At 38.7% G+C, this 27,608-nt stretch overlaps 1 protein-coding gene across 9 annotated transcripts in view; it reads right to left on the bottom strand.

Annotated features, from left to right (window-relative positions):
* Positions 1 to 27,608, bottom strand: part of Pcdh15 (protocadherin related 15) — a 623,956-nt gene that overhangs the window by 12,628 nt on the left and 583,720 nt on the right. For 4 of the 9 annotated variants that reach the window (XM_059244012.1, XM_059244014.1, XM_059244008.1 and 1 more), the window contains 6 exons: positions 16,763 to 16,939; positions 9,696 to 9,914; positions 7,563 to 7,571; positions 6,869 to 7,009; positions 4,710 to 4,715; positions 1,674 to 3,108 (listed from right to left, as the gene is read on the bottom strand). In XM_059244012.1, coding sequence (XP_059099995.1) covers positions 1,674 to 3,108; positions 4,710 to 4,715; positions 6,869 to 7,009; positions 7,563 to 7,571; positions 9,696 to 9,914; positions 16,763 to 16,939 — 1,987 coding nt within the window. Of the gene's footprint in view, positions 1 to 1,673; positions 3,109 to 4,709; positions 4,716 to 6,868; positions 7,010 to 7,562; positions 7,572 to 9,695; positions 9,915 to 16,762; positions 16,940 to 27,608 lie in introns of those variants that run through there. The other 5 variants (XM_059244013.1, XM_059244006.1, XM_059244010.1 and 2 more) reach the window with 4 other exon arrangements.

The following is a 27,608-nucleotide window of genomic DNA, read 5'->3' on the forward strand; positions in this document are numbered from 1 at the left end:
AAACAAAACACATCCAAAAATCCCAGGATGTAAATTACTTTTGATTTGGAGGGAAAGTATCTGAAGCAGATGGGCTACCGAGAATAAGTAGACTTGCTGATGATTTTTTTTAAAAAAATCTATCTTTGTTAATCAGGAATGAACATTAAATTATCGAAAGGCCGTCTCAAATTTTAAGAGTCAAAACTCCAAAACCACAAAGCAAACCAAACCAAACAAACAAACAACCAACCCATTTCAGAGATGACACACTAGCATTTGTCTCAGGCTTGGTGGACACGCAGAAGTAATGCCAAGCTTTTAACCCTGGCTGGGACACTTCAGGAAGACATCCGCTGTTTCCTTGAAGTCACAGAAGCTGTGGTGGCTGGCTTAGCCGCTCTCCTGAGACCCTGCATAGCACTGTTTTAGAGCTGCACCTTTCTCTGCGTAAGTTATGTCTTCTCAAATACTACAGTTCTGGAGTTCAACAAATAAAGGAATTTGTTTCAAAAGTTGGGATTCCTAGTAGTTGAATTTTATTCAATGTGTTTCACGGGAAAAAATAGTCATGTGTCTATATATGTAGATATGATTAAATCGAATGTGCATGCTTCAAGAAGACAGTTGTGCTTAGCTTAGCCTTGATTCCCCAGAATTCAGTCTGTTGAGCTCAGGAGTATTTTAACAGCTACTGCAACTACAAGACTTTCTTCCCACAGGATAAGTCTTTATCTTTGTTCTAAAACAAGGAGCAAACACACGAGCATAGAGGTGATAATTCACCAAGCATAATCTCTCTTCATTTTGAACGGGATTTTATTTCATTTACTAAATCAATTGGATATCAAAGAACATTTTTCTTGGGAGGAAGAATCCTAAAATTATAATTAAGGAGATGATGTCATAAAGTGAAAAGGCTAAATTAAATAGCATTTTAGGCACCTTTGATAAAAATAAGATGTCTTACAAAAGTCAAGGGCATGAGATTTATTTTCATCATAAAGAAGGAAACAGAAAGCACCAAGATAAAGGAATAGAACAGCAACTGAAAAATGGGAAAGATTTATCATCTGAAAGCCTACTAACAAGATTAAAACAAGCCAGAATGGAGGATAGCATAAGAAAACCGATAACTACATATTATAGCACCTGAGATTGATTTGAAATCCCTGCTGTCTGTCATTCCCTACATTTCTAAGGAACATTTTACCTGGGAAACATTTCTTTTTACCAAATACATAGACTTCAAGAAAATAACAAGCCCAAGAGAGCACTACTGCACGAACAGCCTGCCTTTTCTGTTTTCCCCCACTAGAACATTCACATAAAACTATGGTCAAAAACTTAAGAAAAGTAACATCGCCCATCAACAAAGTCAACAAGCCTTTGGTTTTAGTTGGATCAGTACTTTTCATGCCCATATCTCCCCAATTAAAAACAGATAAAGTTACTTACTTTTTAAATAAATGTAGGACAAATAATGCTACCTTGAAGTTAAAGAAATTAAGGTAATCTACTCTATGAATTAGTGAAGATGATGTTAATTTAAAATTAAAAGGGTGGAAGAAAACAGCATTGCATTGAGTTTGGGATTAAAACAGTGGAATCTTCTTTGACGTTCAAATTCTCATGTTCCACTTGAGGATTATGACCAAGAAAAGAATTGCCCAGTTAAAACAGGAGAAGCAACATTACAAAGACGTTGATTGACTGTGAAGTTGCACGTCAATTCCCTCAACAACCCTAACCAACGTTTCCTGGCTCTGGTCACATGTGCTTTCCAGGTCTGTTTTTTCTGGAGGGCAAAACGTGTGTAGTTTTGAGATATCTGTGGGTGGGCAGTTTTTTTCTATGTGACTGTACATGTTAGACACCGACTTCTCCAGTTCTGCTAGGTTTTTCACATGTCTGAGGACCCCCTTTGGGTGTTTGTGAGGTTCCACGTCACACAGCGGTTTGGATGCTGGTGGCTGTGTCGTAGATTTAGTTTCTCTGGCATGTGCAACACTGGCAGTGCATTTAACAGCTGGTATACAAATGCTGTCCGTGGGAGGAACTGGGGTTGAAGGAGGCAGTGGGCAGAGACGTGGAGCTGGCGGTCGAGGAAGAGGAGGGAGCGATGGTGGTGGAGGTAGAGAAGACGTACGGGGAGTAGACGTGGGGAGAGAAAATGTAAGAAGCTGGGGAGGAGGAGGGTTAGGAGGAGAGAGGGGAAGAGGGAAAGTACTAAAGGCAACAGGAGGTCGAGGAAGGGGAGGCCGTGGAAGGGAAGCAGGGATGTTAGGTGGATGGGGAAGGTTTTCAAAGGAGTTCCTTTTTGTTTCCGGGTCTAACGTACAAGTGGGGGTCTCTCTCTTAAAGCCTAGAGAATTTAAAACACAGGGTCTCGGAGGAGGAAGTTCCAAGGTGCAGTCAGGAGGAGAAGCGACAACATTCGGTTCTGACCGGAGTTCCACAGCTCTTGAAATGGTTGGCAGAGTTGAGAAGGAAAAGTGAGACCAGGAAGAAGAAAAGGAGGAGCCGGAAGAAAGAGATTTCAGCTGCTCTGTTTGCTGGATGAGTAGGGCGTCTCTATGTCCCCTTTCTTTCTCTGACCCGTGGGCATCTTCAGGGGTGAGCAGTGCATGGCTGCTACCTCTCTGGCTTGGGTGGGGCCCAGTGCTTTCGCATTCAGCTTTCTGCCTGGTGATCTGCCACTCCACCAGGTCAATGGTCTCTGGTCTGTTGGGAGCTTTCCACATCAGCCTCCTAGGAAAACTCACAGACTGATTCCACATCCTCTGAATCTTTTCTCTTGGGCCCCTCAGCGACTGACTCTTAACTTGTGTTCTGGGTGAAAACAGCTCTTTAAAATCTGCTTTTGGTGAAAGGTCAGAATTGGTTGACCTTTGGCCTATACTTTCCATATAAAGGGGATTATGGGTACTTAAATCATCCTCATCAGGAAGAAATGAGAACGTCCTTGCTGGATGAGGCTGGCTGTCCTTAAGTGGTCCCTCTACATGAGCCGGTTCATGAGACTCAGTGGTACTGGAAGAAAAGGCCATCCCATCGTGATGACTGGTCCTGTCTTCTGGGACTGAGTTATTTCCCCTGCTTTGTTCAAAATGGTAGAGAAGGAAAAGACTTGAAAGAGAAGAAGGAGACAAGTTGTGAAATAGCTTTCATAAGAAAGGTGTTCTCACGGCTATCACTCTATTTTATAATACAAAGGCCTAACAATGCTACATCACTGAGGTAGAACATCATCACTTTCAAGATCCTAGTCTAGAAAAGACAGGGCAGGGGCATCCAGAGTGGGGAGAGGGATGAGAAGTTTTCATTTAAATATCAATCTCTAGACTGCCCCCCCCCCCACCATGAGTTTGATATAGCAAAATATCTGGTTCCATATCTAACAATTTGCTGCTGTATAAGCCATAGTTTTGGAGAGTGTGGACAGGCACCTCAGTTTTTTTGTGTACCCCACAAAAAAACCCTCAGCTTTGATTTTGCATCCCACCTTGCTCAGAGCCCACTGTTATGCATGGGGTGTTGGCAGTATCTCAGTTAGCAATTGCCCATTACATTGTATCACAGTAACTCTGGGAGATAAATATAGCCTCCGATATAAAACAAAATTTGTAAGACAATACAGAAAGGGATAGCTCCTGTCCCAGTTTAGAATGACAGTTTCCAAAGACAGGATGGAAAGTCCTCAGAGAGTCCAAAGGTCATAGCTGAGACATCAACTTCATGATACAATCCTGAACTAAAATAGTTTCTTCCCATTTAAATTCTATGCTTAATTATTTTAAAATACAGAAAATACAAAAGGGGAATTTACATTTTCTGCAGATATAATAATGTGGGTCAAATTTTAGTCAAGATTCCCCTTAATGAAAATATTTATGTTAAAATAACATGGGTTTTGGTATCACTGCGTGGTTTGCTCATGCATGCATACGGAGCAAGTGCCACAAGTAGGTGTGCATTCTAACTAAAGTTAAAAACATCTCAGAGCACTAATCCAGGGCCTGAACTACAAGCATTGGGACCTTCCTTCTGAAAGGCTAGGTAACATATGCTTTACGTAGCCACTGATTAAGTTTGCCCTCAAGCTAAAGCATAACAGCAAATTAATTTTGTCAGTTGTTTAGTGTTTGACATTAAAACATATATAGGTATATATTTTAATATAAAGTAAAATATAAATATTTTGAAAAAGCAATAGTTATTCGGAATGGGGTAATAGATTAGGCAATAAAATGACATGTAAGTTTGAAATTTGATGACAAAAACAGGCATACTCACAATGGGCCCTGATTATCAGCCAATCTGAGTAATTTAGAAAGTATGGACAACTGGACCAAAAACAGACAACAAGGACTTTTGTCTTTTCTACGCTTGGAAAGCTATTTTAAAAGCACATCAGATACCATTTAATTTGATATTATATAGCCATTAGTTTTGGAAGAAGTGATCTATGTAATCATAGATGACACCTATGATCAAAAGAACTCTGTATCTGAAATAATGATGAAGACACTTTTGAAACCTTCCCTGGTGTCTATGAGCACTGTCACATCGGCAGGAAACTAGGCAGGGAGGATGAAATAATTTCCTTTTAAACACAAACGCCTACATCGTGACAGATGAGGACCAGTGTGCAGACAATAATACTGCTCAATCCATCCCCTGCATCTACTTTCTAGCAGCCTTTTATTAGAATGATATTATTTACTTACTTATGCCTATGTGTCCACAGGTGAGAAAGAGAAAACATGTGGCAGGGGAAAAAAGTTTTAGCTGTCATTAATTTGAGGCGATTATGCAATACTCACAGACACTTGCTTTAAACAATACACACATCCAAGAGAGAAAAATGCATGTTTTAAAATTTTTTTCTTTCCATTTATTCATGAGAATAATATCTAATAAAGTTTCAGATAAAACCTTGTGGCATTGAATCCAGTGTCTTATCCTGTAGGATTTTTATCTAATAATCTATTTGCTATAGATATGTAGAATTTATCTTTGTGAAACATGGGTTATCTTAATCATGAAACAGAAATTTTCAATAATACCAAGAATCATGAATGTGTCTTAACTTTAAAAACTGGTTAGTGTACACTATATTAGGTAGATGGTACTAGGTTTGGGGAAGAAAGAAAATGTATCAAGTACTAGATGAGTATTGTTATAGAGTGTTAAATTTACATGAAGTTATTAATTACTATGTGAAGATTTGTTTTTTTCCAAAATTGTTTTTTTTTCTTTAAAAAAATAATTGGTAATAATTCCCTTGGAGCTGGTTTATTTTGTAGCTTGCTACAATCCTTATAAAAAACATTTTCATTGAAAAATGAAGCATTTCTAAAAATGAGATAAGGTTCAGAGGTAAAATGTTTCAGTACATAATTGAAAAATCTATTGCAATTTTTCTAGTGCAAATAGCCCTTAAAGACTGTGAGCTGAAATTTACCCTTCCCGAACTCCACTGACTGCAGATGCTGCTGCATTCAACCTGCCTTTGTAAAAGTGGATCAGCTATTGTTCACATATGTAAATACTGCCAACTTCACACTGAGGCTTTTTTTTTTTTTGGTAAATCTGAACATTGTGGCTGGGAAGAGCTGCTCAGTATAATCAGAGAATCAACTCATGTTGGCTCAATTCCTACTTCACCAGTAATTCAATGAGGGTGATAATTGTAGACTATGAAAGAGGCGGAAACACACACTTAAGGAATGAATCCTGTGTGCAAATAGAATGCTGTGCTGTAAATTTTGCTTTAACTTCATCGTACATAGGATGTATATACTGCCTATTAGATCTTATGTATTACTTATATTTATACAACACTAAAGTGGCACCATATACATTTTACAGCTTTCTGTATACTATTACTAATACTGCATATACTATTCATGCATCTGTCTAAACTGGTTTTTCCAGTAGAAGTAATTTTCATGATTTTTGTACTATTGTGAGTAAATGCTAGAAACATAAAAGATACATGGTTTTAGTCACTAATAACGAAGTTTCCTGAGTTTAGCTCTCTTCCAAATTGTATAGCATACTTGGTTGCTTATCATGCCCCAAAGTAGTTGCTCTTGAAGTTTCATAATAAAGACAAGTTAAATCACGTCAGACTGTGTGGGTTGGATCATTTGACAGAAACAGTTGTGAAGTCTCAGGCATACATTAACAAGTTCTGTCAAAATGTCTGGCTTAAAATTGCTTAGAAATTCAATAGGGCATAGGTGGTGACCACAGCTGCCTCTGAGCAGTACAGTGAGCAGACTGTTCAGGGCACACTGTGCCATTGAATAGTTCAGATTGAAGTTTTCCTTCATATAATATCCTACAACAGCATCTTAAGAATGTCTGATTTTAAATTACAAAATTTGGTTGTGATTGTCAAATTGGAGGTTTTTTTTTTTGTTTTCTTTTTGTTTTTTTTTTTTCTCCCTCATCTCAATCCAGGAATTACCATCTTACCATTTGGATTTACTAAAATCTCCTACCTGGTTGCTTTTTTGAAATCTATAATTTTGTTCAGGGAATCATCCCAATATCATTAAGATTGGGAGATTAAATATAATATCCAAACTCCATTCTGCAGTTGTGTTCTAACATGGATATCGCTTTTTTTTTTTTTTTTTTTTACAAAATATATGTTTTTCTTGTAACATGTAATTTTCCTTTTTTTTCTCTTGATCTGTTTGCCTTTTATTTTTGGCTACAGTTTTCCAACTTAACTTTTCAACTATTTTTGACTTAATAATAAATGGTAGCGTGTAAGTGTAATAGACTTACAGTTGCATTTCTATACAGGCTTGGAACTAACTTCACTCAGAGCATCCACCTCACCCCAAAGCAGCCATTCCCCTCTGTTACTCACATGGCGCTCTCTCCCAGCTCCTCATAGAGATGTGCCCCTGGGGGTGGTGGTGGTGGGGGTGCGGCAGGTACAGGGGCTGCAGGCTTGGCAGCAGGCATGGCAGACTGGATTCTTGCTGTCTTGGTGCACTCAGCCTGGCGTCTTGAGTAGAGTAAGGGTGTCTTGTGAAACTCAGTTTAGAAACCACAAACAATCAACAGGCTATTGTTTTAATAATGAGGTCTGTTATCAGCGGGACCCACTTAAATTATTTACAAATACTTGAACTAATAAACTGATATAACATAACAGCTTCATGTTCAATATGTAAACAGCTGCTCCTTGAATAAACAATAGAATTCACAGAAATATTTTCAAATTAAGTTGATTTCTACTAATGTCCATGATACAGGTGTTAGAGGTGATCTGTGGTTTTAAGTGTCACAGACAGTATTCAATGTCTTTCTTAAAATTGTAGAAATGATTAGAACACCCCTTACCTTTCACGTTACTATTATAACAAACGGTCTAAAATCAGCTTACGCGCGCGCGCACACACACACACACACACACCCCTCAAAATCTTAAGCTCAAATAAGTGCTAAGAAAATAACGCACAGTTCAGGATGGTATGACTACTTGATCAATAGGATCTGTGATTTCTCATTTTCTATTACATAGATTCATGTGCAAAAATATTCATAATTATACTTACACTTTAAACCTGTTTTTGGAAAGCAGTGTGTAAGAAGAAGAGAGAGTGGCATTAGGAATACTGTACTCATGGCTTTATAATGTGATTTGCTGTAAATTATGAACAATTTACTGATTAATCTCATAATGTCACAGTAGCAGGGAAAGGAAGGACTTTAATTTGATGAGTGAATTAGAAGAGACTTACAAGTTATTAGAACATTCACCACAAAGAAAGAACTAGGTAAACTGCAGGGAGTAAGAAAAACTGTATTAAAACACAGATCCGTGAGTTTCAATTCTCAGAAGAAAATGGAAACTTGAGGATGACCTGATATTCATAAAAACTTGTTTGTTTAGTCCATTGGAGGAATATTGATTTTACTGATGTCAGAATATGATACACTCCTTTGAGGAATAGTTGAATGAAATAGAGAAAGAACACCACAGAATAAATGTGGAAATTAACACTAGATTGATGTCTGACTGATTTTTTTCAGTACTGTTTGTGAGGAACTTCAGATTTAATATAATAATCAATTGGCTAAGAAAGCATTAATCTTAGCTTGTATCAACCCAAATGTTATGTTTGCAGCTTCAGATGACATTTGTTATGAAATTATCCATTTAACATCTTCACTTGGAATATTTCAAGTTTGAACTAACTCATTGTATTCAATTTAATAGAGAATGATTTAGTGATTGAAAAAAAGGTATGATGACCTAGTTTTGTGTGTCAACTTGACACCACTGGGAAGAGGGAAACTCATTGAGGAATTGCTTCTATCAAACTGACTCGTGGGTGCTCTGTTGTTTTATTTTTTCAGCTTCTCACAAGTTAGCAACATTTGGGAAGAAAGAACCTCAATTGGAAAATGCTTCCATCATAGGTAAGTCTATAGGACGTATTCTTGATTAATGAGGGAGAGCTCAGCTCCTGGTGTACGGTGACATTCCTGAGAATGTACGCTTGACTGTCTAGGAAAGACAGCAGCCTGGAAGCAAGCAAGTAGGTAGAATTCCTCCATGGCCTCTGCTTCAGGTCCTGCCTCCAGGTTCCTTTCTTGGACTTCAGTCCTGGCTTCCCTTGGTTATGGATTATGACCTATAAACCAAATCATCTCTTTCTTCCCCAAGTTGGTGTTGATCAGTGTTTTATCACAGCAAAGAAAAGCAAATTAGTAGAGAAAGGTTTCAGTGTAAGAATACATTAGGAACATCTTAATGCTTTCCCTGTAGGTATTTTAAATAATGAACAGCTTAGCTTTTCTACCATTATTTCTTAGTGTTTGTTATGTCAAGTATGTATAAAATTTATTGCAATTGTCCACTATTTACTTTTTGTGGCACCCTAAGGGCTACTTCTCCTTTCAATCAACTCTTCATTTTTTTTTTTTTTTTTAATGGCTGTCAGCCGGGACATATTACTAATTTCTCATACCTGGTATTAGGTCCAATGTATTCCTTGCTTACTTCAGTTGCAGATACTTTAAATACTTAAATTCCTTGACTGCTTCATAGATATTAAATAGTTTTCACATATAGATAATCCAAAACAAGCGTATTTTACTGTAGTAAGAGAAAAGACTAACTCTATCCAGCCATTGCATTTATGACAAGCTGTACTCTAGCAAGGGTGACGGGAAGAGAGAAGCCACGTCAAAGGCCACAGGTGTGGTGTTGAGAGTACCGCGATTTTGCTAACACTGCATTGTCTTCATAAAGGAAAACCTAACTACAAGGAATAAAGGAAACAAAAAATAAAATGAAATGACGGAACAACTAACATGACCGTATCTGGCCAGGTTAGAGACCCTGCAATCTTTTCCATGAAACTGGGCGAGGAGGGACTCTGCTATCATCTCATACTGCTTTCTCTCTAGGGGATGTTCTCGGGAGCTTTTGACCCACAGAAGTGAATGCACAAAGCCAGGAAGAAAATAGTCCTGTGAGGAAAGACTTATTAGCAGCAAAGGACACTAAGAAATGTATATAGTCTGCAGTGTTGCGCTTGAGGAAGGCACTTTGGTACAAGTGGGAAAACACAGTGATGGAACAGTTACACCATCAACATTTTGCACCACAAAAGCTACTTTACCAGGTAGCTTCCTGAATACCTTCCTGAGAATATCCGCTTAGCGTCCCCCATACTCACTGTCGGTAGCTCACTAAGACAACCAAGATGGCTGGGATGCAGCAGAGGATGATGATGAAGGCCAAGGCCAGCAAGGCTCCTTCCGTGTACCCTAAGCTTTCTCCTCGCTTCTTGATGCTCGTCACGGCCTCAGGAGTCCGGATCTCCAGAATGCGGCCTCCTTCCCCGTAATAAGGCTGGAAGTCTTTATTGATATCAAGCAGTTTGCCATCCAGGAATCTTGATGATGAGACAAATGGGAAAACTAATTAGGTTAGAGGAGCGGAGTCAATTCAAAATTAAAATTTATCTTCAAAGTCTTTTGATATTTTGAATTTAAAAAGCAAACTGCATGTGAGGGTTAGTAGTATTAACTCCAGACCTGGGAAGCAAGCACACCTGTGAGGGAATGTCTAGGTTAAGGTTGGCCTCTGAGAGTGTCTGTAAGGGACTGTCTTGATTACATTGGGAAGGGAAGACCTGCCCATGGTGGGTGGCACTGTTCTTTAGACCTGGGATACTGGATGATAAGAAGGGAGATAGTGAGCACAGCACTTGCGTGTTGGTTACTCTTCTGACTGTGGATGCACTGTTCACATCCGGCTTCTGTGACTACAATCACAGAGGGTCTATAATTTGATATTGTGAGCCAAGTAAACATTCCCCACCCTTATGTTGATTTTATCAGAGTTACTTTTTCATAGCAACAAGAAGGGAAACTGCTGATCATGAGTTTACACTGCTGATCCCAAAAAGCAAGAAGGAAGGATTGTGAACACTGTCACAGTAAATACATATTAAAATTTAGGGAGATCAACAGGTTTATACTTATTCACGACAGGATACACAGGAAGAGTGTGAAGTTATGTTTTTATATGCCAATTAAACGAAGAAAAATACAAGCTGAGTATAGTGGCATACAGTGGTAATCCCACCCCCAATCTACTCCCCCTCCATCTCTGATCAGAAAAGAGCAAGTATTCCATGGGTATCAATAAAACATGGCATATCAAGTTGCAGTAAGACTTAGCACCTCCCCATGCATTAAAGCTGTGCAAGGCGACCAAGAGAAATGGGGTCCCAAACATCTGTAAAAGAGTTGGAGACAGCCCCTGTTCCCACTGTCAGAAGTCCCACAAGAGAACCAAGCTACACAACTGTAACACACACAGAGTGCCCAGGTCACACCCATGCAGGCTCCGTGGTCATAAGTTCAGTCTCTATGAGCCCTGATGAGTCCAGGCCAGTTGATTCTATGAGCCTTCTTGTGATGTCCCTGACCCCTCTGGTTCCCACAATCCCCTCTCCCCCTCTTCTGCCGGATTCCCCTAACTCTGCCCAATGTTTGGTCATGGGTCTACATCCATTTCCATCAGTTGCTGGACAGTACCCCTCTGATGGCAATCGGGTCAGACACCAATTTGGTCACAGGAGATGGCCAGTTTGTTTATATGGTGGATTGCATTGACAAAATTTCCAAATGTTGAACTATCCTTGCATCTCTGCAATGAAGCCTACTCGGTCATGGTGGATGATCTTTTTGATGTGTTCTTGAATTCAGTTTGCAAGTATTTTATTGAGTATTTTTGTATCTACATTCATGAATGAAATTGGTCTGTAATTCTTTTTCTTTGCTGAGTCTTCACTGGGACCTCACAGAGAGAATTTGGCAATGTTCCTACTGTTTATATTGTGTGGAATAATTTGAAGAGTAATAGTATTAGCTCTTCTTTGAATGCCTGGTAGAATTCTGCATTAAAACCATCTGGCCCTGGGCTTTTTTGGTTGGGAGAATTTGAATTTCCTTAGGGGTTATCAGTCTATTTAAATTGTTAATCTGATCTTGATTCAACTTTGGTGAGTGGTATGTATCAAATTTGTCAATTTCTTTTAGATTTTCCAATTTTGTAGCATACAGGTCTTTGGAGTATGACCTAATGATTCTCTGGATTTCCTCATTGTCTGTTGTTATGTCCCCCCTTTCATTTCTGATTTTGTTGATTTGGATATTCTCATTCTGCCGCTTTATTAGTTTGGATAAGGTTTGTCTATTTTGTTGATTTTTTCAAAGAACCAACTCTTTGTTTCATTGATTCTTTGTATTGTTCTCTTTGTTTCTATTTTTTTGATTTCAGCCCTCAATTTAATTGTTTCCTGGCATCTACTTCTCCCAGGTGAGTTTGCTTTTTTTTTTTTTTTTTTTTTTGTTCTAGAGCTTTCAGGTGTGCTGTTAGGTCGCTAGTATGAGATCTCTCCAAATTCTTCATGAAGGCACTTAGTGCTATGAACTTTCCTCTTAGAACTGCTTTCATTATGTCCCATAAGTTTGGGTATATCATGCATTCATTTTCACTGAATTCTAGGAAGTCTTAACTTTTTTCTGTATTTCTTCCTTGACCCAGGCGTAACTCAGTAGAAAGTTGTTCACTTTCCATGAGTTTGTAGGCTTTCTGTTGTCGAAACCATGGTGTTCTGATAAGATACAGGGTGCCATTTTATTAAATTTTACTTTTATCTGTTGAGACTTGCTTTGGGGCTGAGTATATGGTCAATTTTGGAGAAGGTTCCATGAGGTTCTGAGAAGAAGGTATATTCTTTTGTGTTTTGGTGAACTGTTCTGAAGATATCTGTAAGGCCCATTTGAGTCATAATGTCTGTTAGTTCTGTATTTCTGTTTAGTTTCTGTCTGGATGACCTGTCCATTGATGAGAGTGGGGTGTTAAAGTCTCTCACTTTTATTGTGTAGGGTTCAATATCTGATTTAAGCTTTAGTAATATTACTTTTACAAATGTGAGTGCCCTTTCATTTGGGCCATACATGTTCAGAATTGAGACATCATCTTGATGGATTTTTCCTTTGGTGAATATAAAATGCCCTTCTCCATCTCTTTTGATTAATTTTGGTTGGAAGTCTATTTTGTTAGATACTAGGATAGCTACACCAGCTTGCTTCTTTGGTCCATTTGATTGGAAAATCTTTTTTCCAGCCCTTTACTCTGAGGTACTGTCTATCTTTGATGATGAGGTGTGTTTCTTGTATACAGCAGAATGATGGATCCTGTTTTCATATCCAACCTGTTAGCCTGAGTCTTTTTATTGGCAAATTGGATCTATTGATATTGAGGGACATTAATGACCAATGATTGTTAATTCCTGTTATATTGTTGTTGTTGGTAGTGTGTGTGTGTGTGTGTGTGTGTGTGTGTGTGTGTGTGTGTGTGTGTGTATTTCCCTTCTTCGGGTTTTGCTGGTGTGAGATTATCTATTGCCTCTGTTTTTATGGGTGTAGTTAACTTCCTAGGGTTGGAGTTTTCCTTCTAGTACCTTTTGTAGGGCTAGGTTTGTGAATAGATATTGTTTAAATTTGACATTGTCATGAAATATCTTGTTTTCTCCATCTATGTTGATCGACAGTTTTCCTGGGTATAGTAGTCTGGGCTGGCATCCATGGTCTCCTATAGTTTGTAAGACATCAGTCAGCCAAGGTTTTTTTGATTTTAGGGTTTCTGTTGAGAAGTTGGGTGTAATTCTAATAGGGCTGCCTTTATATGTTATTTGGCCTTTATTTCTTTGCTGCTTTTAAATTTTTGATTTGTTCTGTATGTTTAATGTTTTGATTATTATGTGGTGAAGGAATTTTCTTTTCTGATCCAATCAATTTGGTGTTTGTAAGCTTCTTGTACCTTTATAGGCATGTCCTATCTAGGTTGGGAAATTTTTCTTCTATGATTTTGTTAAATATATTCTCTGCGTTTTTGAGCTGGGTTTCTTCTCCTTCTTCTATTCCTATTATTCTCATGTTTGGTCTTTTCATAGTGTTCCAGATTTCCTGAATGTTTTGTGTTAGAAAGTTTTTAGGTTTAACACTTTCTTTGACTGATAAATCTACTTCCTTTATTGCATCTTCAATGCCCAAGATTCTCTCTTCCACCTCTTGTATTCTGTTGGTGATGCTTGCATCTGTATTTCTGTTTGCTTACCCAGATTTTCCATTTCCAGGATCCCTCCATTTGTATTTTCTTTATTGCTTCTATTTCCATTTTCAGGTCTTGAACAATTTCCTTTATCTGTTTGCTTGTTTGTTTTTCTTGGCTTGCTTTTAGGAATTTATTAATTTTTTCCATTTTTTTATTTGTCCCCCCCCCCCCAATTTCTTTAAGGGATTTGTTTATATCCTCTTTAAGGGCCTCTATCATCTTCATAAAGTCATGTTTAAGGTCATTTTCTTGTGTTTCAGCTGTGTTGGCTTGTTCAGGTCTTGCTGTTGTAGGATAGTTGGGCTCTGGTGATGCCATATTGCCTTTTCTAATATTGATTGTGTTCTTAACACTGGCATTTAGGCAGTGGATTGGTCTAGGTGTTGATTCTTGCATTTGTCTTTTTAGATGGGCATTTTGTTCCTTGATTTCTCATTCCTTTCTGGTCTTCTGGCCTAAATGGCCAAAGGTTCTGGTGACTAGCATGCTTTCAGGTGCATTTTAGGATGCCCCTTCTGGGGTTTGGGGGTGGCGGGTTCCTAGATCCTACATGGCCTCTGGTAAAGCTGAAGTCTTCCCAAAGTTGTAGAGCAGGATATGGAGCCCAGAGAAGGGGTGGCAAACTGGGGACCTTAGATCTGGTCTTGCCTCTGGCGTCCCTAGGACCAGCCTGGCCTCTGGTATAGCTGCCAACGCTGGGGTCCCTGGATCCTGTCTGTGCTCCAGTAAAGCTAGTCTCTTTTTGACATTGTAGATGTCCCTAGTTCATCCTGGCCTCTGGTAAAGCAGAAGTCTTCTTCCAAAGTTGTAGACCTGGATATGGAGCCATGGGCAGGCTAGGGTGTGTATGTGCAGTCTGGGGTTGCGGGGCAGCCTTTAAAGGGGCTTTGTGTGTGATGGGCAGTGTCTTACCTGGGGTTCCTACGACCAGCCTGGCCTCCCATAGGCTGCAAGGGCTGTGGGCCCTAATATGGAGCCCAGAGGAGAGGGTGCAGCTCTGGGGTTATTGGGTGGGTTTCACGGAATGTAAGCTGGTGGTGGGCGGTGTCTTACCTGTGGTCCCTCGATCCTGCCTGGCCTCTGATAAAGACTTCTTCCAAAGTAGTAGGCCAGGATATGGGGCCCAGGGGAGGGGGTGCAGTCTAGGGCTGTTGGACAAGCTTAAAGAGATTTAGACACGGTGGGAGGTGTCTTTCCTGAGGTCCCTAGGATCACGCTGGCCTCTAGTAAAGCTGCCAGGACTGTGGGCCCTACTGTGGAGCCCAGGGGTGAGGGTGCAGTCTGGATGCTACCTATTATTTTAACTAAAAATTTCTACAATATGATATAAGATAATTAAAATGCTTGTGTCTGTCTGACTCCTATATCTCCTCTCTATCCTCTTTCTCATATATATGTATATATTAATATAAAATATATTTTAAGATATATAATATATACTATATTTTATAATTACATATAATTACATAGAAATCAATAATTATGTAGAATTATATAGAACTCAATTATATACTATATAAACATGCTCATGATATATAGTATATAATAATAAAATATAGTAATATTTATTTATATATCTATATCTTAATGGGGGTTCATAGCCAGAGACAGACATGCCCAGGGCTCTGGTAATAAATTTGCTGATTATTATTACTAGCTGATTATTATTACTTGTTTTCTTTCCTGTCTTTGGACCAAAGAACCAACATCCTCAGATTCTTAGAAACTGAGAGAATAACCTGTCCTTGGCTGGGTGTTAAGCAACAATTATAATATCTTGGTATAATTTTTAAGGCTTAATTTCCATTCCTATAGTTTTAATGTTAATAACTGCATTTTTAGTCTTGGGCTGTGAGTGTTTGTGTTTAGAAATAAGTTATAAAATGTCTATAAAAAATTCATAGGTTTTAAAAGGTTAGTGTTTCTCAGATAGTAGCTTTGGAAAATTCTAAATGCCAGATTTTATCTCTTCAAAAAATTATTTTTGTTATCCATATCTTTTGTGGTTTGCACTCAGATATTTTATTCTAAATTGCTCATGAATGCAGTTGAAATCACACTCCAATCATTTTAGTCTTTTCCACCATTTAACATCTGTAAGACACAGATGTACTTTTTCTAAAATCCTGAAATTTATTATCAAAATCAGAACAAATTTATATAGAAAAGGAGACTGATAGAAATCACACCCCAATCATTTTAGTCTTTTCCACCATTTAACATCTGTAAGACACAGATGTACTTTTTCTAAAATCCTTAAATTTATTATAAAAATCAGAACAAATTTATATAGGAAAGGAGACTGATAGATAAAAATCTATGGAAAGATGTATTAAGATCAACTGTCAGAAAGAATGTTTGCACCACCCTGAAAGTCTAGATCAGACTAGGAATTGTGTTTACATAGGACTTAGTTTTAATTTCTTCCCGACAATGTTCAGGACACTAGGTGTCACTAAAGTCCAGCAAAAATCTGAATACAGCCTCAGAATTAGAGCAGATTCACAGCCAATGAAAACTATGTAATAACATTGTATCTCAGATTTCAGCCTTTCTCTCCTCTCCTCTTCTTCTTCCTTCTCCTTGTCCTCCTCTTCCTTCCTATCCCTCTTCATCCCCAACCCCTTTCCTTTCTCTGTGGATTCAGCTATCACATATAATATAGACCTACACGACAGTGATTTTCTCTTAACTAAGCCCTCCTGAGTCAGAAGGACATCAGACGCTTTTTTCCCTCTGTTACAATAGAGTTGTAAGAAGACACAGTTTCTTCCTAACCTTCAAACCTGCTGAAGTCATTGCCAGGCAACCACCTCCACTGTAGTGTGTTTTTCCTTCTTAGCCAGTGTCTTGCATCAGGAGTGTGAAGTGCCTATGACTTTCCTCTGGCTCCTGACTTTATCTGACTCCTGCTGCCCAGGTTTCTGACCTCAGTCCAGCCCATGCAGGACTTGGAAACTACGTGTGAGGGTACTATACCTGCCTCTGATTTTACTTTTAACAACATCTCAGTAGCTTTTAAACTTCAATTATTCTTAAATAAGAATTAGGTATAGATACTACTGTTACTGCATAGCTTACTATAATAAAACAAAAAAAAACCCCACTTACTTAAAAAGCTCATTTCTGTCGATGGCTCTGTTGGTCTGGGGGTCAATGGCATAGACAGTCAGGTCACACTTGCTATAGTCTTCTAGGGAGAAGGCATCTCCATGGCGACGGGCACCTATAGACTCTACCACAACCTTGGCACCAGGAATCTGCTCCTGAACATAGCGATCCAAAATCCTATATATAAAATGACACATAAATATGTCATTCTGATGGATTTAGCAAGGATTAAAAAATGGTCTCAACCTGAAATGACATTTAGAAAATGAGAGCTGGTTTCTGCTCATGTTTACTATGTATGAACCATTGGAGAAAGTCTATACTAGGTTTCAGCATTCCACTCTCAATGATGTTGGAGGATGAACAGGTGCAAGAGGTTATCAACCATGTGCTATTTAAGTCTCGAGTTCTGAATTTATGATGTCATTTGAATGTTTACCTGGCTCATGGGAAATGTCAGCTGTATTGTACATCCTGCTTTAAAGAAGCCACAGGACACTGGGACTCTCCACTCACGCTGCTGGTATCATAAATTGGCACCTCTACGGGAGTAGGTGACACTAGCAACATGCTACAGTGGAGGAATAGGACACCTGTTTTCTCAAGGATATAAAGATCCTCAGAACATGGTCACAATGGAAGAATGTAGACGTGTTTGGTGAGCTTACAAGATTATTCCCTGAACGTCTCAGAAGCTAGTTAGGATAAATATAAAAATTTAAAAGGGGTGTTTTCATCTTCTACAGAAAAAGAAATAGTTGGTAGAAAAGAAAGAAATGATGTTAGTCATTAGATCATTTCTTAGAAATTATAACTTTTTCTAGTTCTGTGACTTGATCTTATTTGAAAATACCCATTATTAACATTTGTTGTTTTCTATATTTCTATAAATAGGAATTTCTTTAAGAACTTCTTTATTATTAAAACATATCACTAACACTTGTAGAGAACATTAGAGTATATATTAAAGTCTTATATTTAAATGTAAATGTATTAACAATAACCATACATGTCAATTTCTTTTGAGATAGGGTCTCAGTACACAGCACAGGTTGACTTAAAACTCAATTCATAGAACATAGTCTTTTCATGCAGAAACCCTTCTTTATCCCAAATACCTTCATTCTTATATCTTTTTAACATATCTTTCTCCAACTTATTGGTTCTCTTTCATTTTATGTTCTTTTATGTTACCATGAGACATAGCGAGATTAACAAAAATTACCATTTTATTAAAGGAAATTTAAATCCGTATATAACATAATGTAATAATATTGCTTTCATGCATAGTATCACACTGTGAGGCTTTGTGTGTTCCCAGGAAAACCCCATAGAAAACACAAGACAGTAAAGTATCTTTCATTCTCTGTAGAGTGCAGAGAATGATCTACTGTGGTCTTGCTTTTCATTTGGAGTGAGTGCAAACAGCAGATGGGGAGAAGTAAGAAGAGCATAGAGAAAGCCAAAGATGTGATCTTAGTCAAGCCCCAAAGGTATGGGGAAGTTTTATAGGCACATAAAAAAGGAAATGTAGGGATTACATAACATATGATATTAAAACCTCTAGGGTCAAAGTTCAACCTACTTAAATCAATGAAATTCTCTTAAATTATTGATCTGTTCATAGTAGCACTTACAAATATTTTGGGTTTTTGTGCAAACTTTATCTAAATATTACACAGTGGTTAAAAGTGCCAGACTGGCCTAATTGACCTCCTGGATGAGTGGTGACCACAGTTAGAGGCCTATCTAATGTGGATACAGGGCTTAAACAGGAGAACGTTCGGCTCTCACCCTCCAAGGTTAACTAGATACCAAGGGACTGTGGGGGGCATCTCTAAAACTGTCCTGTAACTCTTGGGTGTCACCTAGCCTATTGTTCATGGAGGCCATTGAGACTTCCTTTGGCAGACTCTTACCAGTATCTACAACATAGGAAATTTTCCTCAGTGCTTTCAAGTGGAGCTGCAGCCAAACAAGACCCTCAACTCCTTCTCATTCAGATGGAACAACTGGTAAATGGAAACCTAAATGAGTCAGAGGCTCCCTCTAAGCCCCACTCACCCCTGAGGATCAGACACACAACTGGCCTTAGTAGTAAAAAAGATGGTTAATTTTCTTCTCTACTTTCCTGACTTTAAATACCCAAAAAGAAAGTATAACTAAAGATTAAAATAATTGGTACGTTTCTATAACAACAGTCCAGGGGATTATGCTCCCTAAATACTAGACTTAAATCCATAAGCTGTTATTTAGACAACTATTTCTCACTAATGATATTGATTAAAAGAATCCCAGATATAGGGTCCCTGACATTGACTCAATTCAACACTGCAGCACCTACTTGCTACAAAAAAAGATAGGTCTACTGTTACATAAACTTAAAAACCAAATGATGATTAAATTTATTCTTTCTCTTCTTCTCTAGAAGCCATCTGGGAGGGACCTCACACTGCGATTCTAGCTACTCCAACAGTTTTCAAAGTACCTAAAGCAGATACTTGGCCCAACACTTTTGAATTCAGCCTTTGAAACTAAAGGAAAACAAGGAAGAACATAGGAGAGAGATGTTTGTCAACTGTTCAAGAGACTATTATGGTGATACTTTGTTTGTGATCTAACAAATAAAGCTTGCCTGGAAGATCAGAGTATGGAGCTAAGCCACTAGTTAGCCACAGAGGCCAGGCAGTGGTGGCACACACCTTTAATCCCAGCACTAGGAAGGTGCTGACTGGGCAGAGAAAAGGAATATAAGGCTGGAGGAGATAGGAGTCACTCTCTTTCGGGCTGAGGATTTGGTATAAGCAAGAAGTCTCTCTAGTGGCTGGCTGCTCTGCTTCACTGATCTTTCAGCATTTACCCTGATATCTGGCTCCGGGTTTATATTAAGAACAATTAGGGTTCGTGCTATAGACTATAAGGGACTTGGATTGGACAATTAATAGACATTCTGTATCCTGGCTCCTCCTGGTTCCCTGCCTTGGAATTGTAATGCTAATGACTCTAGTCTTTACTTTTCCTTCACATCTCTACCTGGGCACTAGTCAAGGATTCCTTTCCTCCCTACACTGGGCTGTCATACAAATATAACCATGATGCATCTTTAAGGGCCCCTAGATAGGCCCACTAGAGGGGGGACCCCAACTGCAATGTCTGAAAACTCGACCCAGCAGTATGAAGTCAGTATGGTCAGTGTCCCAGTTCCTGGAATGGCACCTATGGTTACCTCTACAGAGAGGAGGATAAGAAGGACAGGAGAGAGACAAAGCATGCAGTTTAAGCATAGGGGCCTCGGCTCATGTCCTTGGCCATAAGCTGAAAATGTCCTTGGTCTTGTCCTGGCTGGAGGCCAAAAACATTCAGGAGTCTAAAGAATGAATAGTCTTGGTAGAGACCTTACATTCCAGTTGGGCAAGTTGGCTGAGGGATCACCCCTTGGAGTGGTGGGTATACCTTCAACTGTGCCAAAGAGAATGGAGGACTAAATAGCCCTTTAATGAGATGATGTAAAACTCTTTCCTAGAATTCCCATCCTCTAGCACAGCAGTTGAGAGAACTTTGCAAGTCTGCTTGCTGTCCTGAATTCTCAGAAAAGCATGACTCTCCATTTTCTCTTCTCTTCTAAGTGTGTGCTTTCTTTAGCTCTGGGTTTCTCTTTGTCTCTGAAGCCACCCCATCCCCCACCCTACCTTGTGGCTGGCTGCATATTGATCACGTGGCTGGCCTCCACACAGGCTTAACTCAAACCACAAAGCATTTGTCCTTTTCTGTTCCATATGTCTCTTCCAGGAACTTGCTAAGATTTACAGTATTTTTTTTTCTTTAAACTTGATAAAATTGTCCTTCACGTCCTTTTAGAGTCCATTCTTAGTTTTTTTTTTAATTAACAAGACTAAGAACCCCAAGAGGGGACCCTGATATCACTAGTAAATGTGATTCTTCCAGGTTTCCTCCACAGGTACACCCACAGTATTCTTCTTGGAGAAACCCACAGTTATACCATGGGTGTGTCTTTCTGTGTGTGCTGTGGGATGTTCTGTATTGCAAATGTGTTGCTAATTAGTCAATAAATAAAACACTGATTGGCCATTGGCTAGGCAGGAAGCGTAGGCGGGACAAGGAGGAGAATAAAGCTGGGAAGTGGAAGGCTGAGTCAGAGAGACACTGCCAGCCGCCACGATGAGAAACAGCTTGTGAAGATGCCGGTAAGCCACGAGCCACGTGGCAAGGTATAGATTAATGGAAATGGATTAATTTAAGCTATAAGAACAGTTAGCAAGAAGCCTGCCATGGCCATACAGTTTGTAACCAATATAAGTCTCTGTGTTTACTTGGTTGGGTCTGAGGCTGTGGGACTGGCGGGTGAGAGAGATTTGCCCTGACCGTGGGCCAGGCAAGAAAACTCTAGCTACATGTGTGCCCCTCTCTCTTCACACTCATGGTTAAAGTCTTCACTCTATTTCATTAAACAAAACAAAAAACAAATCTTCAGTACAAAACCCATGCAAGCCAGGCATGGATGCACATGCCTGCAATCCTCAAATTTGGGAGGTGGAGGCAGGAGGATCAGAGGCTCAAGGTCATCCCTGGACAATCTGGTCTGTATGAGAACTGTCTCAAAGTGTGCAGCCCACACTTCCTTGAATCTGGATCCCGCTTTGGTCTCAGTAGTGCTGGGATTATTGGTGTGTGCTACCATCCTGGTTAAATTTATCTGTAGACTTAATGCTCCTTTTGGGATATATCTTTGAAGTATTTGAGAGAGCAACATATTTGAAAATATTGGTACATCTAGAAATAACTTTGTTTCAAATATCAAACTGACCCACTTTCTGCTCTATTAAAAATGCATTGCCTTAAGAGTCCGGTGTGTGCTATTTTTGCCCTTATTACAAGAAAAATCAAGATCTTAACTTTGGAAGAAATTTGTTTAACAGTGCCTGCTAGAAGATGCTGCCAATTATAGTGAAATGTTTTGTTTGCTTGATTGATCTTAAACTTTTGTAGGCCAGATGCTTGATGCCTGTCTCGTTAGAGTACTGTTCTCTTTTAAATTTATCTCACTCATTAGTTTCTTCACTTTTCCAGGTTCTTTCTAGTGAGACCCCCAAATAACAAATAAAACATGGAAGACTCACGGAGAGGAGAAAGTTAACTTTCCAAACACTGTGAATATCTGACTACAGTGGCCAGGGATGGATAGGGAAAGGGACCTTAACTAACAACAATATTGATCCGTATTTTAGGATTTTCTTTCTCCCTGAGAGATTTATGCTCACAATAATAATGAAATCTCAGCAGTCACATAAAACACACAAAATATAAGAAGGGCCTCCACATCAAATCACACTATGATTTTGACATTCTGTGGGTACAGACAGCAGTAATGTAGCACTGGAACTGACAGGTTTGGCTTTAGCATTCAATTTTTTTACATATCAGTTGCACAATATTAAAACTAGTGATTATAAGTTTACAAAGTTTCAAGTTCTTTAAATGATATATTTATAATTAAATATGTAAAATTTATTAATTATATATCATATATTAAAATAAAATAATAAAAAATCATTTCCTGCATGGAATCTTGTGTTACTAACTAAACAGACTAAAGCTTTTTTTCCCTCCTGTTTTTACTGGACAGAGAGATTTGATTGGGGTTAAACATTTACATTAGGAAGCCTCTAGTTTTGATCCAATTCAAGATATTGAACTAATTGGTGGGATTATTAGAATAAAACCACACTTCTCACTGGTACTATTAATTTATAAGTCATAAACAAACAATGTGAACGTTTGGTTAAACACATTGCAGAAGCTTGTTGTGGATCCCAATGCCTTAGTTTAGTAGTGTATAACTTACTGGTTGCCTTAGGCATTTTTTTGATATTGTTCCAAGGTCATTTTTCTTATATACACACAATGATTGTGTATTATCCTACTGAGAGGAAACTTCAGTGGAACACTACAGGATGGTATACAACTTAAAGTCAGGTTGAATGAGAAAAGTGTCACTAATTCCTTTATAGTTACAGAGACCCCCCCAAATAAATGAAGCCTAAAGTAAACCATACCCCTTAAAATGTTATAATGGCCAATCTCTGAACAATTGTTTTGATATGAAATATATATTATGAGTGAGACATGCATACTAATTTGAGTTCTTCCTATCTTTTCCTTAAAAAATGTAAAACTAAAATGTTTTGCAAATGATAACATATTTTGTAAAAGTATTTCTTTCCCCATATTCTGTATCCACATACTAAACGTTTTCTACATTTATCTTTAGTATAGGTGTGTGTGTGTGTGTATGTGTACGCATACGTGCGCATTGTTCCTATAATACGGTAATGGCTGTGAAGTATACACGCCTCTCTGAGGTCCTAAATTCAGTGTTTTGGGGTAGATGCCTGGAAGTAATATTGTGTTGTTAGATCATATGGTTGTTTTTTTTTTAAATATTTTGGGAAACTTCATTAAGGTTTTTCATAGTAGCTACATTCTTTTTATCTCATTCACAATATATAACTATTCCACTTTCTGCAGAACCCCACCAATACTTTCTTTAATTTACTTTGAAGGTATTTTAAAAATAATATCCATCCTCAAAGGGTCAAGGTGGTGTCTCGCGGTGACCTTGACTTCTGTCCTTGCGATGGTTAGGTGAATATCTGCCTCGTGCAGCGGTGGTCCATTGGTGTGTCTTCTTTGAAAATGCTCTTTTTGTGTCACCTGACCATTATTTTTGTTATAGAAAATTAAATGGAGATAAAAGATTAGAATATAAAACTTGAAACCAGAAGATCATATGGGAGGAAGCTCTTAGCATTAGTCTAAGCAATATTTTCCTAAATGTCACACAAAAAGCACAGATAATGAAACAAATAAACAAAAACGTGGGACTAAAACAAGCTACACACTTTCTGTACCATAAGGGAGAGACCAGCAGAGTCAAAGGTCATCTAGGGAGCATGTATGAACCTGATGTCTAGTAAGGGACAAGATTTAAAATAATGTGTAAGACATTGCATCCACACTACCCCTGCCCCACCTTTTCTCTCTCATGCTATTCACTTTATAAAGGAATTGCTTTTGGAAATATACTTGAGTTCCACTGAACTCATCACATAGTACAAAAGAATAATGGCAGCTGTTTTGATTTAAAGATAAAGGTGGGGATGAAGATGACAGGATGGAGATGGAGGGAGAGTGAAGAAGGAAGGAAGAAAGGAAGGGTACCTTTAATAGAGCAATACCACCTAGACATAAAACAAATAATGCATAATTAAAACTATTTATTAAATACATTCTTGGAAAATGTATGAGTTGGTTCAGATAGAATCCCCTTTTATACCTTACAATACTGAATTTTACCCATGTTCTGTGTTCCTGGATAATAAGGATGGTTAAAATGTCCTATATCCTTTTCTATTATAAGACTCTACTTATTAAAAACCACCATCAACTCTACTATGGCGTGGAGAAGATTCAGGGGTGGACCCTCATCTATCTCTGAGAATGCCACACACACCCTGATTCCACTTCTGGGTCTCTTAAGTAACTGGTTCTCACTGATCAATCAGAACTATTTTTTTTTTTTTGCTAAACATGTTTTCTTTTAAAAAGTAAACTATGGGTTTTCTCTCCTTTTTCTGAGCACCTTAACTTTCCAGTCCAATGTAAGTTCTCTTCAAAGGGCTTCCATTTAATAGGCTAACACCAAGGTATGACATTCTCTAATCTTAGTTGTTTTCTTCCCACATATATTTCTTTCTAGCTTTAACTACTCCTCCCAAAACAGAAGAATTCTTTTCCCTGCCCTATTCCCAAGTGACTTCAAGTAGACCACACACTTGAAAGTTGGTTCATGGGTCACAATCTTTTTTTTTGTTTGTTTGTATTTTTTTGTTTGTTTGTTTTTCAAGACAGGGTTTCTCTGTGTAGTTTTGGTGCCTATCCTGGATCTCGCTCTGTAGACCAGGCTGACCTCAAACTCACAGAGATCTGCCTGGCTCTGACTCCCAAGTGCTGGGATTAAAGGCATGCGCCACTGCTGCCCAGCTTCATGGGTCACATTCTTTTTTTTTTTTTTTTTTTTTTTTTTAAAGATTTATTTATTATGTATACAGTATTCTGCCTGCGTACCAGAAGAGGGCACCAGATCTCATTACAGATGGTTGTGAGCCACCATGTGGTTGCTGGGAATTGAACTCAGGACCCCTGGAAGAGCAACCAGTGCTCTTAACCTCTGAGCCATCTCTCCAGCCCCATGGGTCACATTCTTACAGCTCTTGTTGCAGGCCCTTGTTACACACAGTCTTGTTTCATCTGGTGACTGTGTTCACCCTGATTTCTATTCTCATCCTGATCCTGCATCTTCAAAGCTCTTCCCATACACCTCTATGTGCTAGAGCTAGCACACTCATTCAGTCTCTAGCACCTAGGAGCTTCTGATATGTGTGTTGCCATTTTAATGGGTAGCAACAACCAAGCCCTTGCCCTTCTAATTGCTTCAGGGTCACATAGACTTGAGCCACTGTCCTATCCCTCAGTCTTTGTAATTCTATGGATCCTATATTTTACATTTGTGTAGAGTTGCAATAATTGCTACTGCCTTTGGCAGAAATCTATATTCTAGATACCAATTTAGTCATTAAATTTGCTGTGAATCGAAACTCTAAAACTTAGAAATCACCAGGGTGTGTTTCAGAAGGTTATTGGACAAGTAAACTGTGGCACATCTGTTAAGTAGCTAATTCAGATATTAGGAAACTTGAAGGTAAAACCAGGAGCTGAAATGGGGAGGGGCCATCTTTTTGATTATTGGATGAAAGAATGGGATCTGGGTCCCATTTCTGGCCCCAGTAGAGAAACATCCTAGAATGTCCAAAAGATTACTACCTAGGCAAGACCTGATACAGAACAAAGAGATAGTGTTCCCCGCTCTCTTAAGATAATGCGCATACCAGCAGCCAAATGTGGCTGCCAATATCTAGACAGGACCCCCCCACCCCCACCCTGCCTCACTCCAGGAAAGCTGTCTGTTCAAGAAACATTAAGAAATAGTGCAAAGTCCACTAAATATGTAGGTCAGCACAGTGCTCTCTAGGCCATTGCTCTCTCTCTTACCCTTCTAGTGTGCTTCTATTGTTCCAGCGTAAACTATACCTGTCTTTTATACCAAGATCTGTGTGTCTCATCTGAATTGTGTTGATGGGAATACAAGGATTAGGTAGCAGAGAAGATCCAGAGTGACATCCTTATAACACATACACTTACTGAAGTACTATTCAGTAATAAAATAAAATGAGCTAGCTAGCCCTGAAACTGTGGAGCAACCTTAGATGGTTATTATGAAGGAAGCCAACTTGAAAAGGCTGCATACTGAATAACTCCAAACATTGTCCTTCAGTTTCCATGGAGATGGTTTTAGAACTCCTTGGGAATTGCAAAGTCTGTGGATCTTCAAATTCTTTTTGCAAAATGTCATAGTATTTGCATTTAATCTTTCCACATCCTGCCAAATGACTTGAACCATCTCTATGTGACTAATGATACCTAATACAGTGTATATGCAATGTAGGTAGCCGCTATACTGGCTTGTTTGTCTATACATGTTCAGCATCAATTTTGTTTTTTCTTTAAATTTTTGAAACACAAGTTGGTTAAATCCATAATATGTGGCCTACAGATGAATAAGGGCAATTTTACATTTCATTCTGGATCCAACAAAACCACAGATTAAAAAAAAGAGTGTGTTCTAGGGATTTGGTAAGGGAAGGATGACATCAAAATGTTAGACACAAATTATTACACCCAAATAAGACACTTAGAAACTGGTTTTTCTAAGGGTGAATGGGAATGGAGTCCTCACTTTGGATTACAAGGTACCTAAAAATGCAAGACAGATGGACATCTCCTCTCTCTCATTTTGTGTCTCCTTAACTATGGGTCAGACTTTCCTTGACTCTGCACAGACATTTTAATCCCTCGAGGAGTGCCTAAATCTGTCTCATCTCCCTTCAAGGATGAAGGCAAAATAAAGGTCATTGTCCTAAGCCAGCATCACCTTAGAGTCTAGGAAGAACAAAAACTCAGAGGAGTCAGACCCCTCTACATATGAGGGAAATTATCCATGAGGGCAAGTCTGCACTATGCAACAGAAATACTCATCTAGAAACCAGACTGGTCCCCTGTGGTGATGACCAGTTAATAAAGTAACAGTCCATCTGATCACCTTGTAGGACCCCAGGACTGAGACAATGATGGGTCAGTGATGTGCTGGACCACACTTCGACCAAGTATGCTTAATTATGCATACTTCTTGGACTCTTTATTTGAACCTAAATCTCATGCCAGCAGCTAGAAAGCAGACTTGTGGGTCACTGGCCCCCTCTATCTGTTCTTCCCAATATGGTCACATAGAATTAATGTCCCCTCTTTGATTTCCACTATTCATCTGTTTAATCAGCATCGTTGGGATGGCTGGTCAAGCTTGGCATGTTGAGGCTGCAGGAGCCTGGGGTTGTTTCTTAAAACTCTGGTTACACATATTATTTAAATACATAGAATGTATTAGGTCAAGACTGAATCATAATATGCATTCTGGATTAGGTGATAATTATGTCTCATAACAACTCAACTGTAAAGAGTACACCATAAAGTTGGATATGTTAGTAATGCTGGCTAAGGGGTGGAGGGTGAGACTCATGGAAAAGTCACCATGATTTCCTTTTACTAGTCTCTAAAAAATAAGTTTAATAAATTCTAGTGATATTCAAAGAATAGAAGTAAAATGTGCAAAATGCACAAAGTCAGGACAAGGTTAACTACAAAATCCTATAAA

The sequence above is a fragment of the Peromyscus eremicus genome, chromosome 16_21 (assembly GCF_949786415.1).
Source record: "Peromyscus eremicus chromosome 16_21, PerEre_H2_v1, whole genome shotgun sequence".
Classification (NCBI taxonomy): Eukaryota; Metazoa; Chordata; class Mammalia; order Rodentia; family Cricetidae; genus Peromyscus; species Peromyscus eremicus.